Source organism: Candoia aspera, chromosome 17, assembly GCF_035149785.1.
Source record: "Candoia aspera isolate rCanAsp1 chromosome 17, rCanAsp1.hap2, whole genome shotgun sequence".
Classification (NCBI taxonomy): Eukaryota; Metazoa; Chordata; class Lepidosauria; order Squamata; family Boidae; genus Candoia; species Candoia aspera.
In genome coordinates, this window is record NC_086169.1 from 10,932,921 (window position 1) to 10,952,186 (window position 19,266).

General features: G+C 50.3%; 2 protein-coding genes across 2 annotated transcripts; both read right to left on the reverse strand.

Annotated features, from left to right (window-relative positions):
* Nucleotides 1-262: 262 nt before the first annotated feature.
* Nucleotides 263-9,158, reverse strand: PMF1 (polyamine modulated factor 1). The gene is made up of 6 exons (XM_063316732.1): nucleotides 9,149-9,158; nucleotides 5,949-6,195; nucleotides 4,369-4,474; nucleotides 2,119-2,219; nucleotides 1,586-1,781; nucleotides 263-388 (listed from the first exon to the last, which is right to left on the reverse strand). Exons 1-6 carry the CDS (start codon nucleotides 9,156-9,158, stop codon nucleotides 335-337), a joined length of 714 nt encoding a protein of 237 aa, XP_063172802.1. The 3' UTR covers nucleotides 263-334.
* On the reverse strand, nucleotides 7,871-18,463 carry SLC25A44 (solute carrier family 25 member 44). The gene is made up of 4 exons (XM_063316634.1): nucleotides 18,222-18,463; nucleotides 15,741-16,373; nucleotides 13,437-13,564; nucleotides 7,871-11,229 (listed from the first exon to the last, which is right to left on the reverse strand). The coding sequence occupies exons 1-4, from the start codon at nucleotides 18,232-18,234 to the stop codon at nucleotides 11,038-11,040; spliced, it is 966 nt and encodes a 321-aa protein (XP_063172704.1). The 5' UTR covers nucleotides 18,235-18,463; the 3' UTR covers nucleotides 7,871-11,037.
* Nucleotides 18,464-19,266: the final 803 nt, after the last annotated feature.

Genomic DNA, 19,266 nt, shown 5'->3' on the forward strand with positions numbered 1-19,266 from the left:
TGTTATTTGGCTACCCTATGGCTGTGTTTGCGCAAGGCCATGGCTGTGAAACCAAAGGGCTTGCAGAATTACTATTGTGAGTTAAAGACACACAGGGCAGGAGTTGTAATGTTTTAATAAGAATAAGTACATGGTCACATGGCACCCCACACCCAGCCCCTGCTCTCTGCCCCATAGCCAGGCCAGCAGGGAGCCGCTGTCTTCTGCAGACTGGCCACTCTGGAAATCCGCCATCGGAAACCACCGGAGGCCAGGCGGCTCCCCTGCGGCTCTCCCGCGTCCTCCCCCAGGTGGGTCAGGCCCTGCCCACAAACAGCAGTCGGGCCAGGCCTTCTCAGGGAAGCTCATCAAAGGTCTCCATCATCTTTCGGCCGTCGGTAGCAATTCCCTGAAAGGGGGGCAGAAGATGTAAGACCACTGCTAGAGCAGCCTTTGCATAAGCCTCCCTAACTCTACGGCAGGGTTTCTCGACCTCAGCAGCTTTAAGGTGGGTGGACACCAACTCCCAGAATTCTGCTGGCTGGGGAATCCTGGGCTAGATTGGTTCATTGACCTTGGTGGCTTATTTAAGACAGGTAGACTTCAGCGCCCAGAATTCCCCAGCCCACACGGGGACTTCTGGGAGCTGAAGTCCACCCACCTCCAAGTCGCTGAGGTCGAGAAACCCTGCTCTAGAGCGTCTGTGGGGAACAGGGTTATCACGGCGCAGGGGTCTTCTCGTTTCACTCAGCTTGCACTGTCTTACAGGGACCTCCCAGGTTCAGCCTGAGGTTCTCCCCTACGAAGCCCTGCTTGAAGAACTGCCATCTTGGGCTGTGAAAGGCCCCAAGACCTATTGAGCTTTCTGTTTGCGTCCGGCTGCCTCTGCAGGCCCAAGTACAAGGGGGCCAGAGCACTTTTCTGGGGATATACAGGTAGCCCTCGCTTAATGACCACAATTGAGACCGGAATTTTGGTTGCTAAGCGAAGCGGTCATTAAGCAAATCCGACCCGATTTTACAACCTTTTTTTGTGGTGGCCATTAAGGGAATCACTGCAGTTGTTAAGCGAGCCATGTGGTCGCTAAGTGAATCACACTGTTCCCCACTGATTTTGCTTGCCAGGAAGGTCAAAAATGGGAATCACATAACCATGGGATAAATTATTTTAACTGTTTTATGGTTTTTATGATTGTAAGGCACCAAGAGTCACTTGCTGAGATGGGTGGCTATAGAAATTAAATAAATAAATGCAGACAAGCGCCAAGCGCTCAAATCGTGATCACGTGACCACAGGGACACTGCAATGGTCATAAGTGTGAGTACTGGCTGTAAGTTGGTTTTTTCAACACTGTTGTAAGTCTGAACCATCACTAAACAAATGGTTGTTAAGTGAGGACTGCCTGTAAGCCTCCTTTGAGGTCAGGGTGGCCTCTTCTCTGGCTACTCGGAATGCTACAAAATCTTTTCTGTTCAGCAAACAGTTTGATTCTTCTTCTTCCCCACTTTGGGACGGCTGTTCACCTGGCCGTATTCCAAGGCTCCCTTTTTAATCTGCCATGAGAGCTCGGCCACGTCCCTTGCGCGTTGCCTGGCTCTGCACTGACCTGCCACTCGTCCTTCCGCTTCCGGATCTGCTCCTGCAGCTCCGCGATCCTCTCCCGACCGGCCACCACAGCGGCGCCCAGCCGGCCGTTGCCCTCCTGCTTCTCCTGCAGGGCTTTCTGGAGGAACCTGCGCTGCTTCAGAAGGTAGGGCGTGACGACCCCGCGGGCATCTTCCTCCGGGATTCCGCTCGGGCGCCTGGATTCAGAGGCAACGCGGGCGTCAGGAGTGGCCTGGGGGCAGACTGCCCTGCCCCGAGGCCCTCGGCTCTCCTGGGAGGAAACGCCATGCGGCGGGAGGCCACCATGGCACCACAGGAGCTCCCGCGCAGCATTTTGCAGCAGGGTCAGGCCTCCGCGGTTAAGCTGCAACCAAACTGGCCCCGGGGCCTATCGCCTCCTGCCCAGGTCCCAGGAACAGAGGGCAGCAAGAAGGGGCTACTTCCTCGACGCTGGGGAAAGAGATCGCAGCCCACACAGAGGCTGGGCTGGACGGCCCGATCGCGAGAAGGCCGGCAGACGCAGACGGAGCCTACCATGCACACGTGTCCTTGTCCTTCACTCCTTTCTCAAGCTTATCCAGTGACTCAAAAAGCACCAGTAGATTTCCTTCCTGCTTGAGCGCCTGAATCTCTTCCTGTGGAAACAGAGACTGTCTAGTCCTGCGTTTGTCAACCTTGGCCACTTTAAGATGGGCGGACTTGCAACCCACTGCGATCAAACGACCCCGGTGGCTAACGCGGCCATCCAGTACACAAAAATGCACACAGGGAAATATTAGTAACATGGCAATAAAACACACAGAGAACAAAATACAATAAACGCCACAAAAATAATAAAAATTAAAACCAATGAACGAATGAACGAATGAATGAATGAATGAATGAATGACAGGGATGAAAAACTCAAATGCTTTTCTGTAACTCAGTTTTGAGCAATTTAGGAAATGCTAATAAAGGGAGGGCTTGTATCTCAAAGAGAAGGGCGGGCGGGCAAAGCACAGGTGAAGCAGTACCTGTGAGCCTCCAAGTTATATGTTCCAAGGTCACCTGATTTAATAAATCTTTGAGAGGGGAAAATAAGCTTTCAATATTCACCAAGCCCGTCTAATAATTTTTTTTTCCGAAGGGAGAGATAATGTTACATTTTCTGATTGACAGAATACACAATTTTCTCAGAAGTTGCTAGATCTCTAAAATCCAGTTCTTTATATCTGGCATTATAGTATTTTTCCATCTCAGAAGGATTATTCTTTCTGCTATTCCTAGAGCACAAAAAAAAAAAATCATCTTTGCTCAGATCATGTTAAGTTCCAAGTAGCTGGTATATAATTTAATTTGATATGCCTGCCTTTAAAAACCAAAGTTTTCCCAATAGTTCTGTCAGCATATCGTATAACATTATTCCAAAAGGAACATAAAGAAGAACATGGCCATAAAATACGAGTTGAAGTGCCCTCAAATTTCTTGCAGTGCCAACACAAATAATCATTAGTCCATCCTTTACAAAACATTCTAGATTGTGTCCAATAAATATGAAAAACAATGTTTTGGTGGATTAATTTCAACTTTGAAATCACAGGATATAAACTTAATATTCTTCAAGACTTGAGTCCATTGGTTTGAAAGGACTGGAATTTCCAGTTCTTGATTCCAAGATGCTTGTATATTTGTAACTGATGTTTTGAACACTTCCTTTAACTTTTGACAAAAGAAGAAATTGGTTTAGATTCTAAAATTGAAGTCTTCAGCATTAATAACGTATCAGGTACCTCAGAAGTTGCTAAAGTGCTAGATCTGTATTAAGCTGTCAAAGCATGTTTTAACTGAACTGATGGTAAAAAAAAAAGCTGTTTGTTCTTGCTGAAAGATTTAAAGTAATCTTTGAACAATAATTGATCTGGTGTAATTATACCCCTTTGCATCCATTCTTTCCAGTAAAAACTTTTACCACCAATTTTAAGAGTAGAGTTGTTAAGATTTAAGCATTCATGAGGTTCCATATCAAATTTAAACCAATCACTTAATAGGGCCCAAATACGTCTTACTGCTGGCAAAGTTGGAAACACTAAATTACTCCTGATAAACTCTGTACCTATGAGCTGCCATGATTCAAATGGGTAAGTAAAATTGCTTTCCAAATTAGCCCATAGTGGCAATTTGTAAAAAAAAAAAATCCAATATAATATTGATACTAAAATATAAGCCGAGTTATATTTCTGAAAATCTGGAAGATTAACACCATCATTAGTAAAGACCAAACACCTAGAATCTCCCTTTCTAAAATATGTTTGTCTATGACAGAGGAAGGAATGGACAGCAGTGTTTCTCAACCTTGGCCACTTGAAGGCTGGCTGGGGAATTCTGGGAGTGGAAGTCCACACATCTTCAAGAGGCCAAGGTTGAGAAACACTGTCCTAGAGGGCAAAAGCAGAAATGATGGGTTGAAATTGTAGGGAAAGATTCAGGTTAGATATTAAGAGGAACTCCTGGATAGTAAAAGCTGTCAACCAGCGGAACAGGTGGCCTCATGAAGGGTTATGTTCCTCTTCACTGGAAGTCTGAAACATTTTAAGGAAATCTTTCATTTTGCAGGGGTGTGATCAGATTACTTCTTCCAGTTCTTATGATGCTGTGATTATTGCCAACTGCTTTGGGAACAGGGCATGTAATTACTGAAATAACCTTCTTTACTATTTTTGCAAACCGAGAGCCCGTGCTTCTCAGTAACAACTGCCAGCTGCTTTGATCAAAGAAAAGGAGACTGTGCATGTTCTGGGCTCTTACCAGTACTGAGTTTTGCAGATGGGAGATGAACTGATTATAAACACATTTTGTGAATTCGGGCTGTGCTTTGTAGAGGCGGCTGTAGCACTTGGTGAAAAGACGACACCTGCAGGCAGAAACGGAAAGCTGCCGATCAGGTTATAAGATGCGAAACACCCATTTTCAGAAGGGTCCCTAGAAGGTGGCCAACATCCCTTCTGCCTTTCTCATATACAGACCCATTCTGTAGACCAGTGTTTCTCAAAGTTGCCAAGGTTGAGAACGTGGGTGGACTTCAACTCCCAGAATTCCCCAGTCAGCCTGGCTGGTTGGGGAATCGTGGGAGTTGAAGTCCACCCATCTTAAAGTTGCCAAACACTGCTGTAGATGATAGCCTTGCTGAAGATGGGGCAACCCCTTTTGTTTTCTGGTAACCAAAGTTGTTTGGGGGTCACCCACATCTACTCTGGTGGCACCTTTTCCAAATAACACACTTTGTTAAAAGGCACATGCTTTTGTGAAACGCAGATCACTTCATCCGATGCCCGGGGTGGCTAGACCAGGGGTCCCCAAAATCTTCAGCTGGTCGGACCCTTTGTGAAGCTTCAAACTCTTCATCGACCCCCAAACATTTATTATATGAAAGCAATTTAATAAATACTACTTTGACTAATAGTACTACTACGACGACTAATAATAATAATAATAATAATAAATCACAAACTATGAAGACCTGCAGATAGAAGTAGGACGACTGCGGCAAAAGAAAGCAAAGATAGCAATAGGTGCCTCGGGTGCAATTCCAAAACATCTGGAGCACCCTTGGACGGCGTCGGCGCTGGCAAAGTCACCCCCAGTCAGCTGCAAAAGGCGGCTTTGCTTGGAGCCGCTGACACCCTGCGCAGTACCTTTAACGCCGCCAGGCAACGCCTGCCTTTCCCAGGCCCTTGGGAAGGGCTCGACAGGTGGACAAAAACGCCAGATCCGGTCCAAGCGTCCGGCTGCGCGGCCAGCCACGAGAGGCAACTCGAGGCCGCGCTCGCTGGCGGCTGACCCTCCGGCCCTGGTCAGGCCGCCTGGCCGTCGGGACCAGGGGCCCCAAAGGACTTATGCAGCCCAACCGACCGACCGTCCGTCCGTTAATGGCCCCCCAGCTGACCGCTCCGGGGAGCCCCGGGCGAGGCGGCCGGAGGATCTGGGTCGGGAAGAGGCGGGGCGGCGGGGCTGGGCAGACCGCCCGCCCGGTCCACGCGCGGCTGCCGAGGGCCGCCCTCGCTTCCCACCCGGGCCGCCCGACCTGAGGCAGGTTCTCGCAGGGAGCAGCAGGCCAGTGACGCCCGTAGACCTGCCGCCCCGCAAACCGAGAGCCAGTCTGACAAAAAAAGGAAAACGGGATAAGCATATCTTCATCCTCCTCCTCCTCCTCCTCCACACCAGTTTCTTTCAAACTTGGCCGCTTGGAGATGTGCGGACTTCAACTCCCAGAATTCCTCAGCCAGCTTTGCTGGCTGAGGAATTCTGGGAGCTGAAGTCCGCACATCTCCAAGTTGGGCGAACTTCAGGAGAGCGTCTGAGCCGATCCTCCCGCCCGGCCCGCTCACCCGCCGGTGTCCAGCGTCCGCAGGAAGTGGCTGACCACGAAGTCCAGGATCTGCTCGCGGCCGAGGCTCCCCTGAGGGGCCGCCACGGACGACGCGCCCGGCGCGCGACCCGCCTCCACCCCCTTCGCCGCCGCCGCCATCTTCGGCCCGCCAAAAGCAGCGGATCCAAACCCGGCGAGGCCCCGCCCAGCGGCGCCCGCGCGGTTCCTGATTGGCGGCAGCTGCGCGCGAGCGGGCGGCCTCGCGCCTCGGGGAAGCCGGGGTGCGCGACGTCACGGCCGGGCTGGAAGGTGTCTCCCGCAGGGGATCGCTGCCGGCGACGCAAAGCGGGGGACGCGGGGGGCGAAGGGACGCAAAGCGGGGAACGGGAGGGTGCAAAGCGGAGGACGGGAAGCAGCAGCCATCCAAGCAAGGGCGAGCTTTGAGAGCAAAGCGGGTTCCCAGGCCGCGGGGCCGCCGGGGTCTGCGGGCGCCCCTGAAGGCAGGCAAGGAAAGCAGGTGGAGGGTGCCCCCCCCCCCCCGAAAAGCAGCGAGGTCGCTGGACCAGCCTTTCCCAACCTGGGCCGCCGGGGCACTGCGGGCGCTGAGGTCCACCGGCCTTCAAGCTGAGAAGCCTGATCCCAGGCCACCTCAAGGGGCAGGCAACTCATTCATCAATGCCATTTCCCTCTTCCCTTAATGTCACGGATACTCAGCAAAGGCACCATTCTGCCAGTGTCACCCAGGCCGTTTTGCCTCAAGCATCCTTGCTCTATTTGATACAAAGGAGGATCCTTTGCAAGCCGGCATGCTGGTGCCCACATACTTACCAGCTAGGAGTTACATGCAATGCCCTGGCACATTCAGGATCTCCCACTTGTTGTATCAGTGAGGGGCTTGCATAACTTCATTTATCATGTGGGGGTCCCAGTACTATCAGAGAACCTCTGATCGTGAATAGAGGTTTACCTACACCGCACCTTGCAAAAGTAGGGAGATTCCCTTAGCCGCTATAGGAACATGTTCTGGCCTGCTACATGCATGAAAACAAGTGTTGAAAATGCTGTGAGAGTAGCTGCTCCACAACATTTTGCTCTCCAGATGTTCAGGACGAGGCCCATCAGCACCACCACTGCTTATGGCCAGGGATGATGGAAGCGGAAGTGCAAGACATGGTGGTCGCCAGGCTGAGTCTGGGCTGACTGCTGGGGATCAACATACTTTCAAAGGGGCTTCCCCTTCCACACCAGGCCCAGAATTAAAGAGGCAGGAAAACAGCCTAAAACAAATGGATTTAACAGCCAGTAGTTTTAACCAGCGCGTTTGTGTTGTCATTGATTAAAACCTCAATCGGAAGTCAACCTCAATTCCATCAATGGGAGGGGAAATTGCTAAATGTCAAAGTGCGTGGAAGTCTGTGGCCCAGACACTGAACGGCCACCACAGAAGGTGCAAGACGGGTCGCTGTGTCTTGTAAAAAGTGGCTGTGAGAGAATGGGTAAAATTCCACTCAAAACGCATGGGGGGCTGAGACTGATCCGTGCGCTATGCCTGAGCATTTCCCTTTCCGATAAGGAAATGGCTCTCCATCGCTAGACAAAAAGGGTAAAGATGCGAAGTGCAACAAAATCTACTTTTTCATATTATTTGTGTCTGTAGTCTTGGGATCACCTGCTCTGGTTTCCTTTCCACGTTAGTTAGAAATAGTGACAAGATGTTCTCTTTTCTTAAAATCAACGTTCGTTCATTCTTCTGAACACGGGTTCCCCTCACTCCTGATGCCATTTTGCGAATGGCCCCCGTGAGCCTCACCTTCTCAAGTGGTCCCTGGGTGGGGACAGCCTGGGGCCACCCTGCTTTAGAGCCACGTGTTCCAGCTCTGTTGGGCACAGAACTCCATGGCTTCTTCCTGTCAGCAAAAACGAAATCCTTCCACCAAAAGGTCAAATAAATAATAAAAACTTTAATTAGACTTTAAAGACTTCTTACAGTGCAAAATTGAAACCAGCTTTAATGTACACAAATACATTCAAAACTCCATATTGAAACGGCAGGCACCAAAATTAGAGACCCCTTGGAATTAACTCTCATCTGGACCACCGAAGAACCCTTATTTTAGGTGGCTGCTGAAGGCTTCCTATTGGCCCGATTCCCCTGTCCACCCCCCACCCCCCCATTCTCAAAATGCATCTCTGTGGCGTTTGTTCAGGTAGTAATTGCAGCTCCCTGGGAACGGTTCAGCCCCCTAAAGATTCTCAATAACTTGCACCAGAAACCTATTAATTCAGAGTACCGTTGCATAAGAGAAAGAAGGTTATGTCTAGATAAAGAATGGAATGAGGTCTCCGCTCAGAAGTTCAGTGATTAAAAGCTATGCTTGGAATAGAATCAGATGTACAGGTTAACCCTTTGCAGGCTATTTAGCCAGGAGGCAGGATAGGTGGCGTTCCACAATCTCCCTTACTAAGGTGACAAGCGTTTTCACCACCATTCACAACAGGGCTTCAAGGGGGGCCAGGCAGCTAACCCACCCCCTCCACCGGTTCTCCCAAGCTGCTTTGGCCATTTTGTTTTGCAGGGAGCCTTCTAGGTCAACCCTACAGGCAGCCCGTGCTTCCTCAGCTCACAATCTTGTTTTCAGCAAAACAGAATTTTTAAAAGTCCAGCCCGTAACACCAGAGAGATTCTTTTTCAACAGCTCAACCGAGTTTTCTGCTTTCGTTTTTTTTCACTTTACATTCAACCCAATTTACTTGAAGACGGGTGGCTTGGTCTTGCTCCCAGGAGTTCCTGACTATGGTGCAACTGCGTGGTAGGAGAATTGCGAGGTCCTCAGTGGAGGGTGGGGATCTCCTTTGCCCTCCCAGAACACCACCCACCCGCAGCCACCAAAGGCCATCACCAGCCCAGACGCTGTCACCAAGGCTGAGCTGGAACCACATACCTGAGCTGCACCATTCACACTGCAGATGGGGCACATATGGAGAACTGTTTTTCCATTGAAAATAAACTAATGCAGATAAATCTTAGAGATCCAGAAGAAATCTAGGCTGGGCAAAGCAAGTAAGGACTGAAAAATGTGCAGGTCCAAGTTTGCTTCAACTGAGGGCTGAGTTGGGGCCTGTGAGGGGTGTACTTCAAGGAGCATTTACCCCCACACCCAATTCCCTAGTCCTACACAATAGGTGAAACTGCCAACAGTCTCTCTCTCTAGGACTTACCTCCCACCATCCTTTGGGTCAGTGTTTTCAACCTTCGCAACTTTGAGATGCATGGACTTCAACTCCCAGAATTCCCCAGCCAGCTGGGGGTTGAAGTCCACACATCTTAAAGTTGCTGAGGCTGAGAAACACTGCTTTAGGTGAAAGAGAGCCAAAGGTACCTGCTTCAATTTGGGGAGGGGGCAGCTTCCGTAAGACATCTTGGGTGGAGTGGCCTGGAAGTAGCTTTGGCGTGCTGGATATGTGCTCCACAATATATGTTTTGTCTACCTAGAAGGACCGTTTAGGGCAGAGTTTCCCAACCTGGGCAACTTTAAGGTATGCAGACTTCAACTCCCAGCATTCCCTGGGCATTTTAAAGTTGCCCAGGTTTAAGGATTTGGAGGTCTGATTGCAGCCCCCGACCAGGGCAGAAGTAAACGCTGATCGACGTTAATACCGCTTGCTGAAGAAAAGCTCCCCCAAAGGGCAGAGAATAATACCTCACCAGTATTGCTTCCAAGCCCTCCTGCCCTGCCCCATCACCACCACCAAATACTCCATTTTAAAGCAAGTGAATTTACTCACCAGCCTATTGTTGCAGCCTCTGTCTTCTAAGGTTTACAGAAGCGCTTGGGGCTCAGGGAAGAATACGCAAAATCAGCCCCAGAGTCGCAGTAGAAAAACGGTGACAAGACAGGAGGACAAAGTCGAAAAATGCCAAACCCCGGAAAAGGCTGCCTCCCACTTTCCCATCCGTTGAACAAGTTTAGGCTGGAATCGGGACCCTGAACTGGCCTGGTCCAAGGCAGAACTGGCTCCTACATCAGAATTAGGGTTCAAATGACCTCTTTCTCTTCCCAACAAAAACTGACCAGTTCCTTCCTTCCAGCCTCCTGCCCTGCACATTAATGAAATACTCATTCAGTGATTCAGACAGTCATACTTATACAGAGATCAAAAAAAGCATTATACTAGATTTTTCAGCCAAGTTTTTCAGCCCTGCCTTTCAAACGAAGCCCCTCCAATGAACAACAATCACGTTTCTTTGTGCATACAAGGTGAGGAGGAGACTATTACAGCAGGGATCTGATTACTTCTGTGTACGCTCACATTTGTGAAGTCCATGAAATAAAGTGTGCCTCTCTCCTCGGGCAGGCTTTAATTCCCCTGCCCAGAAGATCACGCACACACAAATGCAGCTGGGCACCACAACTGTGCAGACTCGAAGGGGACTTCCCTTAAATCACCGCTGACACGTTAGAAACATATGAACAAAGATCCTACTCTTCAGGTAAGGAAGATTGGAAAGACAGCTTCCAAGCTCATACAAAATAAGAAGAAATCTCTATGTACAGATCACATCAAATTGTGAAAGCAGAGGCTATAAAAATAACTCCTGGTGTTTGGTACGTTCCCTCCTCCCCTGAGACGTTCAGCTTAAAAAAAAAACTTTCAGAAGCATCAGAAGGCTAAGGGTTTTCTGGACTGCATTACTGTGATCCAGTGTGTGTGTGTGTAGCGGTGCCCGGCGCTACCTCCAAGCAGCAGAATGTGAGCAAAATTATCCTCCCCATGTAGGAATTCTGGCAAAATAAGAAAAATCCAAATCTTATTTGGGGGAGGAAAATACCACTTTGCGTCAACTGACATCTTTCTTAAAAGTAAAAATTAAAAGGGGGACTAGGAGACATGCCAGCTTTGACTCACAGGAAGTCCTTCCTCGCGACACGCAGCCATCCCACTATGGGACTAGATTAATACCGGGTCAGGACGGTTGTTTGGAAGCAGAATCATTCGCATGTATCCTCCAGTAATGCCTTGCCAGAAAACGTTCCTGGGTTTTGGTGACTTCTCAACCATGCCGATGGTCCAAGAGATTCCAGAAACAAAAGTCTCTCCCCGTTTCCCTACCAATGTCGGGAGTCCACCAGCTCTGGGCGCAAGCTCAGTTTCTTCAGTGTCTCGTACCCGACCACGATGACGATGGTGGAGGGGGTGGCCGAGATGATGCGAGCAGAAAGGCCTTTCGTTAGGCCCCACGGGCCCTCTTCAGCTATCAACTGCTTGAAGGTCAGGATGATGGAACTCTTGCCACCCACCTGGAGAGAGAAAGAACAAACCCCACTCCTGAGATTTGGAGGGACAGAAATCCTGGTTCTGGACCATCCAGGACCCAAACCTCAAAATGAACACCTTTTACAGGTAGTCCTTGCTTAACAACCATTTGTTTAGTGATGGTGCAGACTTACAACGGTGCTGGAAAAAAACTACTTGCAACCTGTCCTCATGCTTATGACTGTCACAGTGTCCCCGTAATCATGATTTGGGTGCTTGGCAACTGGTTCGCATTTATGACCAATGCAGCTTCCCGTGGTCACGTGATCACCATTTTCAACCTTCCCAGCTTAACAACCATGTAGTTCACTTAATGACTGCCGCAAAAAAGATTGTAAAATCGGGTCGGATTCGCTTAATGACCACTTCACTTAGCAACCAAAATCCCGGTCCCAATTGTGGTTGTTAAGAGAGGACTACCTCTATGCTGAAGAAACCGTGAGTTTTAAAAGCCAAGTTATTCTAACAGCAGAATTCCATCTCGTCGTTCTCCATCCAGAATTCTCATTCCTCAACTCTTAAAAGCCAAACGAAGAGAAACACCAAACTCCCCACATTCCCCATATTTGGCAGTTATGGGTACGACACCGCACTGTCTTCCATCTACCAAATGATCTGAGCTCAGAATAGAGTGAGTTTCAATTCTAATAACTGGGATTTATCCTTTTGAAAAATGAAAGGCTGCTGGATCATCTGCTTACATTTTGTTCCCCCGGCAAGCTCTGGGGGAACACCCAGCATCTTTTTCTGCCTCACAGGAGGGTCCAATTCACTCACCCACCCAGCCTAACGCTCTGCTGAAAATTGTTGCCTGGTGCAGACAGGGCTTTTGCACCAGTTATAGGTTTCCCTCCACCTGGACTTTCAGCCCTCCTGCCCCCAGGCTGGCTACAGGGTCATCCTTCGGTCCCCATAACTGACCTGCCAACACGCTGAGTTAAATGGCCAGAATTGCATGAGATTGCCACATCTCAGGATATTTGATGTTCTCACATGATGGGGGGGGGGGGGATCCCCAAGATCTTGTGAGATTTAAAGATTTAATGAGCTTTTGGGAGTGAGGGGAAAATGCCCCAAATCTGAAGAGGTTGCAGGTCCCTAATCTTGCCCGATGAAAAGTTCTTGAAACACAAAGCTTGCTACTGTTTGTACACCTCAGCAAAACAACACACAATCACAGAACGGATGACCGGGAGGGACATCAAAGCCAATGCCTGCTCAGTGCCGGAATCCACTGGATTATCCCTGACCGGTGGCCACACACACACACACACACACACCCCGTTTGAAAAGAGCTCTCTTCTGGACAGACTGTTCTCACTGCTTAACAGTGAATTCTGGGAGTTGGAGTCCACGCATCTTAAAGTTGCCAAGGCTGAGAAACGCTGCTCTAGGGCCATTCAGTCCTCTCCCTCTCCATACGTATATAGCTAATCCTTGCATAATGACTGTTCATTTAACGACGGTCCAAAGTCACAACAGCCTTGGAAAAAGTGCTTTACAGCCTTATTCGCACTTACGACCGTCGCACCACCCCTGGAGTCACATGATTGCAATTTGGGCACTTGGCAGCTGGGTCGCATTTATGACCAGTCGCAGCATCCTGTAGTCACGTGATCACAATTTGCGACCTTTTTTGCCGGTTTCCAGCAAAAAAGGTCCATGGGTCCATTTGCTTAATGACCATCATAAAAATGGTTGTAAAATTGGGTCCAGTCTCATGGTGACTCACTTAACGACCTCACCACTTAACAAATTTTTCTGTCCCTATTGTGGTTGTTAAGTGAGGACTACCTATACATGTATACATACTGCGATGGTCAGAACCCGTGAGGGCCACTGAGCTGGACACAACTGACACAAAATGATACAAACAGCTTCCCCAAGCCAATGTCCTCCAGGAGTACTGGGCTTCAGCTCCCAAACTGTTACAAGCAGAGCTGCAAGCCACAAGATGGAAACTGGCCCAGGACGCAGCCCCACTTCGCCTGCTGACCAGAGGAGGGTGGGGGAGAGGAAGGCAAAGCTCTGAGCTGCTCCGAAGGGGGGAGGGCAAGGCCTGCCTGCTGACCTCAGAAGCCAGTCAAAGGCACTGCACCCCCCTCAGGGGGCAGGGCAGGTTCCAGACCACCATGCAGGGCAGCCATGGCCCTTGTTCCAGGTAGCCGGTTCGGGCCAAGGAGACTCTTACCTGCACTCGAGCCCGGATGACGTCCATAGGGTTGGTGAGGGTGGAGGCAGTGGCAGCCGCCATCGGCCCGGAGATGGCTTGGAGGAGCAGGTGGGGGCAGTCCTTGGGGGTCAGGCTGGAAAGCTGTTCTGGAAAGAGGCATGAAAACCAGGTCACGCGGGGTGGTTCCCGTGCTCAAAGGCTGCTGGAGAAGAATGCTTCTGGACTGGAAGCATCCACGGGGGGAATCCAGTGTTAAAGAGCGTGGGTTCTTGGGGAAACCCAGAAGGGTTGTTCCACAGCATCTCCCCAACCTGGAACCCTCCAGACATGCTGGGGCTCAAGAGAGCATGCGTGACAGCAGAGAGGGGTTTCCAACCCATCTGAAGGCAGTCAAACACCACTTTTATAAACAACATTCCAGAACGAATACCAGGACTTTCTAGTTCCCGAAATTCCTTCCATGTGGTGGGTATGAACCAATACTGCTAAGTCTGCACTGCCCCCTTATTTGAGCAGGATCCTCTGTCATCTTTTATATTGGAGGCAGACTGTACTGGGATGTCACAGCCCAACTTCACACACGCATGCACAAATGCAACGGAGGTGGTGAGGAAGATCTCTGGTGAATCTGATGGGCTGGGACCGAAGGAAGCAAAGAGCTGGCAGCGGGGGCTGCCAATCCGTGCCTCCTAGAACTGGCTGGCTGGCTTCCTTCCTTCCAGAGGACGGGCTCTACCTCCGAGGACGCAGCAGGCCCTGCCACCAGCCCGTCACCTCTGCCACACAGGGCTTGGGAAGGGGAGGGCACAGCCCCTGCAGTTTTTGTATTGGTGTATTCCTCTAAAGGTACATTTGAGGTTGCCTATTGCAAGCGAAAGGCGCTTCAAACGACAGCTGTAAGCTTGCAGGAGGTGAGAGCTGTCCCTGGCAAGCATGCTCCACCAGATGCATTCATAAATGTCACACAAATGACATTTTAAACTGACACACCATAGTATGATTGTTTCAGTCATGCTCTGCTTTTTAGCCAACCGGACCCCACGATGGCCTTTAATAATTGCACCTTCCTCCCAGGGCTGAGAGCGAGTGAGTGACTGGCCTAGGTTACCCAGCTGGCTTTCGGGCCTCCCCACTTCCAGTCCAGCACCTTCCCAGTGAAGCACCCAAAGTCCCCCAGGGAGCTTCCAGGGCTGGTGGGGGGCAGAACCCGGGTGGGCCTTCATGCTCCTAGTCCACCCCTTTAAGCACTACACCAAACTAGCTCTCAAAGTATGTTGGAAAGTTCTTCAAAGACTCTGGCAAGGATCTTTACGGGACACTGTTACTACCTGAGACGGAACTGATGAGCTATCCCAGGAGAACTCTCCCCATCACAAAACTGGGAGACCCATTTTGAGAGGCCAAATAAGGAAGATAGTTACACGTAGCCCTTGCTTAACAACGGTAACTGGAATCAAAGCATGTCATGTGACTGCATCACTTAGCAACGGCAGTTCCAGCAATTCCTGCTGCTGTCATTAAGCGAATCCCGCGCCGTCGTTAAGCCCACTGACTTTGCTTGTCAGAAGCTGGCAGTGAAGGTCACAAATGGCGGTCGCGTGACTGAGGGATGCTGCAGCACTGTAACTGCAAGCTGGTTGCCAAGCGACCAGACCGTGATCACGTGACCGCAGGGACACTGCGACAGCCGCAACGACGAGGACCAGCCGTAAGTACCGCTTGTGCAGCACCGCTGTAAGTTTGAACAGTTACTGACCAAGTGGTCATTAAGTGAGGACTAGCTGTAGTTAGGATTAGGCAGCAGGCTATGCAAAAGTACCTGGTTTTGTTCATTATTTTCTAGATAGCTCATACCCCCCAGGGGAGAAAAGATTATTTATGGGAAGGTGTAAGAAAAAAACCAAAGATGGAGATACCGGTTGGAGAGCAAAAAAGGAGTACAAGCGTCCTGTCAAGGGAGACTCAGGCATGAGCCTCGTCCTCCTTTTCTGAGTCCTGCAGATTCCGCCACTGCCCTCTACGTGGACCGGCACTCGAGATGCTGGGATTCTGCTGCGGGTCAGCTGTGCATGTCCTCCCCATTCTCATGTGTTGGGGGGTCTACTGGGAGGAGGACCGGCTTCAATCCTATTCTCATCAGTCTTGCGGTCCTCGATTCTCCGTCCCAAAGGAAAGCCTGTTCCCTTCTGATGCAGAACCCTTGCAGAACACAGCACCCTCCCCCAGCATCCACGTGCCTCTGAAGCAGCCCAGCGCAGACCCCCCTTCCGAGGGGCCGGGCTGAGCGCTGCACCAGGAAACGGGAGCTCCGCTTTCTCCTACCTGCATAGAAGTGGTAGAAGGGCCACCAGGCGGCGCTGTTGGGAATGTACGTAAGGAGGGAGGCCACGTAGCCCCGGTAGAAGCCCCTCAGCCCGTCGGCCTTGAAGATCTGCGTGATGATGTCTCGCGTCTGGCCGAAGACGGGGAACCGCTTGCCTTCGTGGGCCTGCACTCGGAAGCGGCCCATGCTCTCGCCCAGCCGCTGCATCATCAGGTGCTGGGAGACCACGTCGATGGGCACCGTGATGCTCTGGGCGACGAGGGAGGCCGAGCCGCCGGCCACCAGGGACTTGATGGTGTTGCTGTGGCTGTACTGTGAGACGTACTTGCGGGTGAGCTCGTAGGTCGTCACGTAGCACTGCCCGGAGATGAGGGTGAACGTGTTGACCAGGAAGCCCCGATAGAGCCCCGCCGCCCCTTCTGCCCGCAGGATCTTGACAAAGGCGTCAAAGGTCCCGTTGTAGAGACTCTTCCCCCTCTGGACCTGCAGCCGCGTCCGTATGAGCGTGAAAGGGTACACGCTGATGCGGATCATCATGGTCATGCACACCCCAAAGACGTAGAACTTCTTCTTGTCCAGGTGCTCCCACTCAATGATCTGGATGTTGCGCTTGTCCTCCATGGCTGGGAGGCCTGCAAAGGAGCAAGGGGGAAGTGAGCTTCTCCACTCACCCAGCATCTCTGCGACTGAGACTGGGCTGGCCACGCCTGCCTGTGGCCCCACGGCGGGCCTGGCCTCAGAGGCCGCTCAAGCAGAGCCCCCAGCTGCGTGGCTGCGAAAGGCCACGGTCCGCAGAGTGACTCCCAAGCCCTCAGAGAAGCTTCGCGTGGGGCTACCACCCAATGAAGAAATCTTGGGAAGCTCATTGCGATTTATCAATTCTCCGTAAGTCCTGACAATGCCAGTTCTGATTTTTATGGAACGGGCTCGCTTCATTTCACATATTAAGCCAAGCCATAATGGGATTTGCTTGGTTTTTGGCCCAGTGTATCGTGTGAATCCAGACAATTGTGGTTTATCCAATTAACCACGATAGCTTCTGGAAATGGACAAAAGGGTCCTCCTCCAAGCCTTTGTAAACTTTGCAAAATTCATTACTCTTATAAACTTGAGTTAAGATTTGCTTTTTTAATGAAACTTCATTGCTGGTGCCCCAAAGGACACTCTTGGGTACCCCTTGGATGCTCTTTCAGGGGTGGGACACCTGGGGTCCTCCGAGAGGCTGAACGACAACTCTCAGCAGCTCCGGCTCACAGAGCGAGAGGAGGAGGGGGCTGGAATTGCAGTTCAGCAAGGGGAGGGTTCCAACGCCTGAGGAAACCTGGAAATCGAGGGAAGAAGAAAGCATCACGCAAGCCTGTGGCCCATTTCACATCTTCTGATTTGGTGGAACAAGATCTGAACAGGGGTAATGATGGGACAGTTAATTTCAATTACAGGTAGTCCTCGCTTAACGACCCTAATTGGCACCAGCAACTGCACCACTAAGTGAAGCAGTCCTAAGTAGGAAACCACATGACTGTGCTTTCCAGCTGGAAAGAGACAAGACTATTCAGTTTTGAAAGTAATGCGATTGCACCGCAGCCCAGGGCTGAGAGCCACGGGCACACTTCGCAAACAGTCGACTCTCTTGAAATCCCTTCGTCTCCAATCTCTCCACTCTGTGAGAGGGGGAGAGGAAAAAAGCAGGCCATTTCTGTAGGTAATCTCTCCTTTGCCTGACCCTTTCCCACTGCCAGCGTGATCACATTGCTTTTGATGTGTAGAAGAGCAAGCAGCTTATGCTCTTGCGATCCTTTCCTCTCCAATCTCTCTGCTCTTCAAGGGGGCGGGGGGAAAATAAAAACCCACAGGTCAGATACAGGACAATGCACATTGTCTGCAATGGCGATCACATGACTGAGGGACACTGCGAAGGTCGTAAATGATCATTAAAAGGCCATAAAGTTATTTTTTCAACACCGCCGTAACTACGAACAGTCGCTGAATGAATGGTTGGTGAGGACTACCTGTAGCGTTTTGCATTGAAAAAAAAAGCTAGTGAATTCTGCCACCAGAATCTCTTATTGCAAATCAAAAACAGTCAGGAGTTCCAAAATGCTCTGATTTAGCTATAGCGAGTTCCTTTGTTTCAGAAACAGAGTCGAAAATGAGGAGTAGGCACTGCCGTAAATGTTGGAAAGAAGTCCCAGTAGCCTTGACGCCAGATCCTCCCTCCCAGCCTGGCCTCCCCGATCCTCCCTGCTCCACGGTGACCCTTGTCCTGTCCAACACAGTTACACTCTGGTGCTCCACGCGGCATCGGTAACGGAACCTCTCACAAGATGTACTAAACACTCCGATGCAAACAGACACATCAAAAACTGCTGGTCAGTCAGAGTTTGGGGAGCTAAGGTTAGGCAGGTATAAACAGAGGCCACGTTCACTCCTGAGGCCAACATCTTGGATAAAACGCTCCCCAACGGGAGGCTAAGCAGTACCTTCAGTGAACATGCAGTGGGAGAAGATCTGTGGAATTACTGCGTAATGAAGTGATCTTCCTCATCCTGGCTTCTTATTCCTGGTCAACCTTGCAGTTTCTTCCTTTCAAGACATCACCTTCCTGCAAGGTAAGGGTGTAGATTGTATTTTGACTGTTAATGGGAGCAGAGAGCATGGTCCTCAGAGTCTCACCCTGCTTCCTATTCTCCCCACTTTCTAACCCAGCATTTCTCAACCTTGGCAACTCATGCTGGCGGGGGAATTCTGGAAGTCCACACATCTTAGACTTGTCAAGGTCGAGAAACACTGCTCCATCCCTTCCTAGCTATATTACTTGCTACTATTAACTCTTCATGCTATTAACTCTAATACTGCTTACTCTGACAGAGAATGGCATGATGAATTTGTACGCATGCATAACCTCTTATGTTTAAATTCCTGAGGTTGAGAAATGTTGTCGTTTAAGTGAAATCTCCAGGTATCTGCAAAAGAAGTCTCGCTCTGCAATTTCACACCATGTTCCGCTATTTCCAGCACCTGCTCCACTGGCCAGACCAAGGTCATCCCTACCCACATGTCCTCCAGAGATTTCTGTCCAAGGCTCAAAAGCAAACAGAAGGGCATATGGGATATCCTGTGAGTGAGATAAGGAAACTTCTGCAGTCTTTTCCGGTTGTGTCTTTGATCAGGAAAGAGTGTGCACCATGCAATGTTCAGAGGCAGTTGAACTGATACTCAGCCCAGTTCTGTCAACTATCAGTTCTCCACAAACCTTCTCAAGCAGCTCCTTTAGTGAGAAATGCTGGGATTGATGTGAAACTTTGTACGTGCAAAGCAGGTGATCTGTCCCTGGTCCAGGACCTTCCCCTCATCCCCCAAGGGTACTGGATTCAACTTACGGCCTGATCGTGAATCAGGCATTGAGGTGAGTGTGCCCTAACATTATCTGCAGCTCGCAGCTCTGCTACTCAAGAGATGCCAGAGATTTCGGGTGCATGAAATACTCTGCTCCACAACAGCATCTCTCTGGACCTTTTCACATAC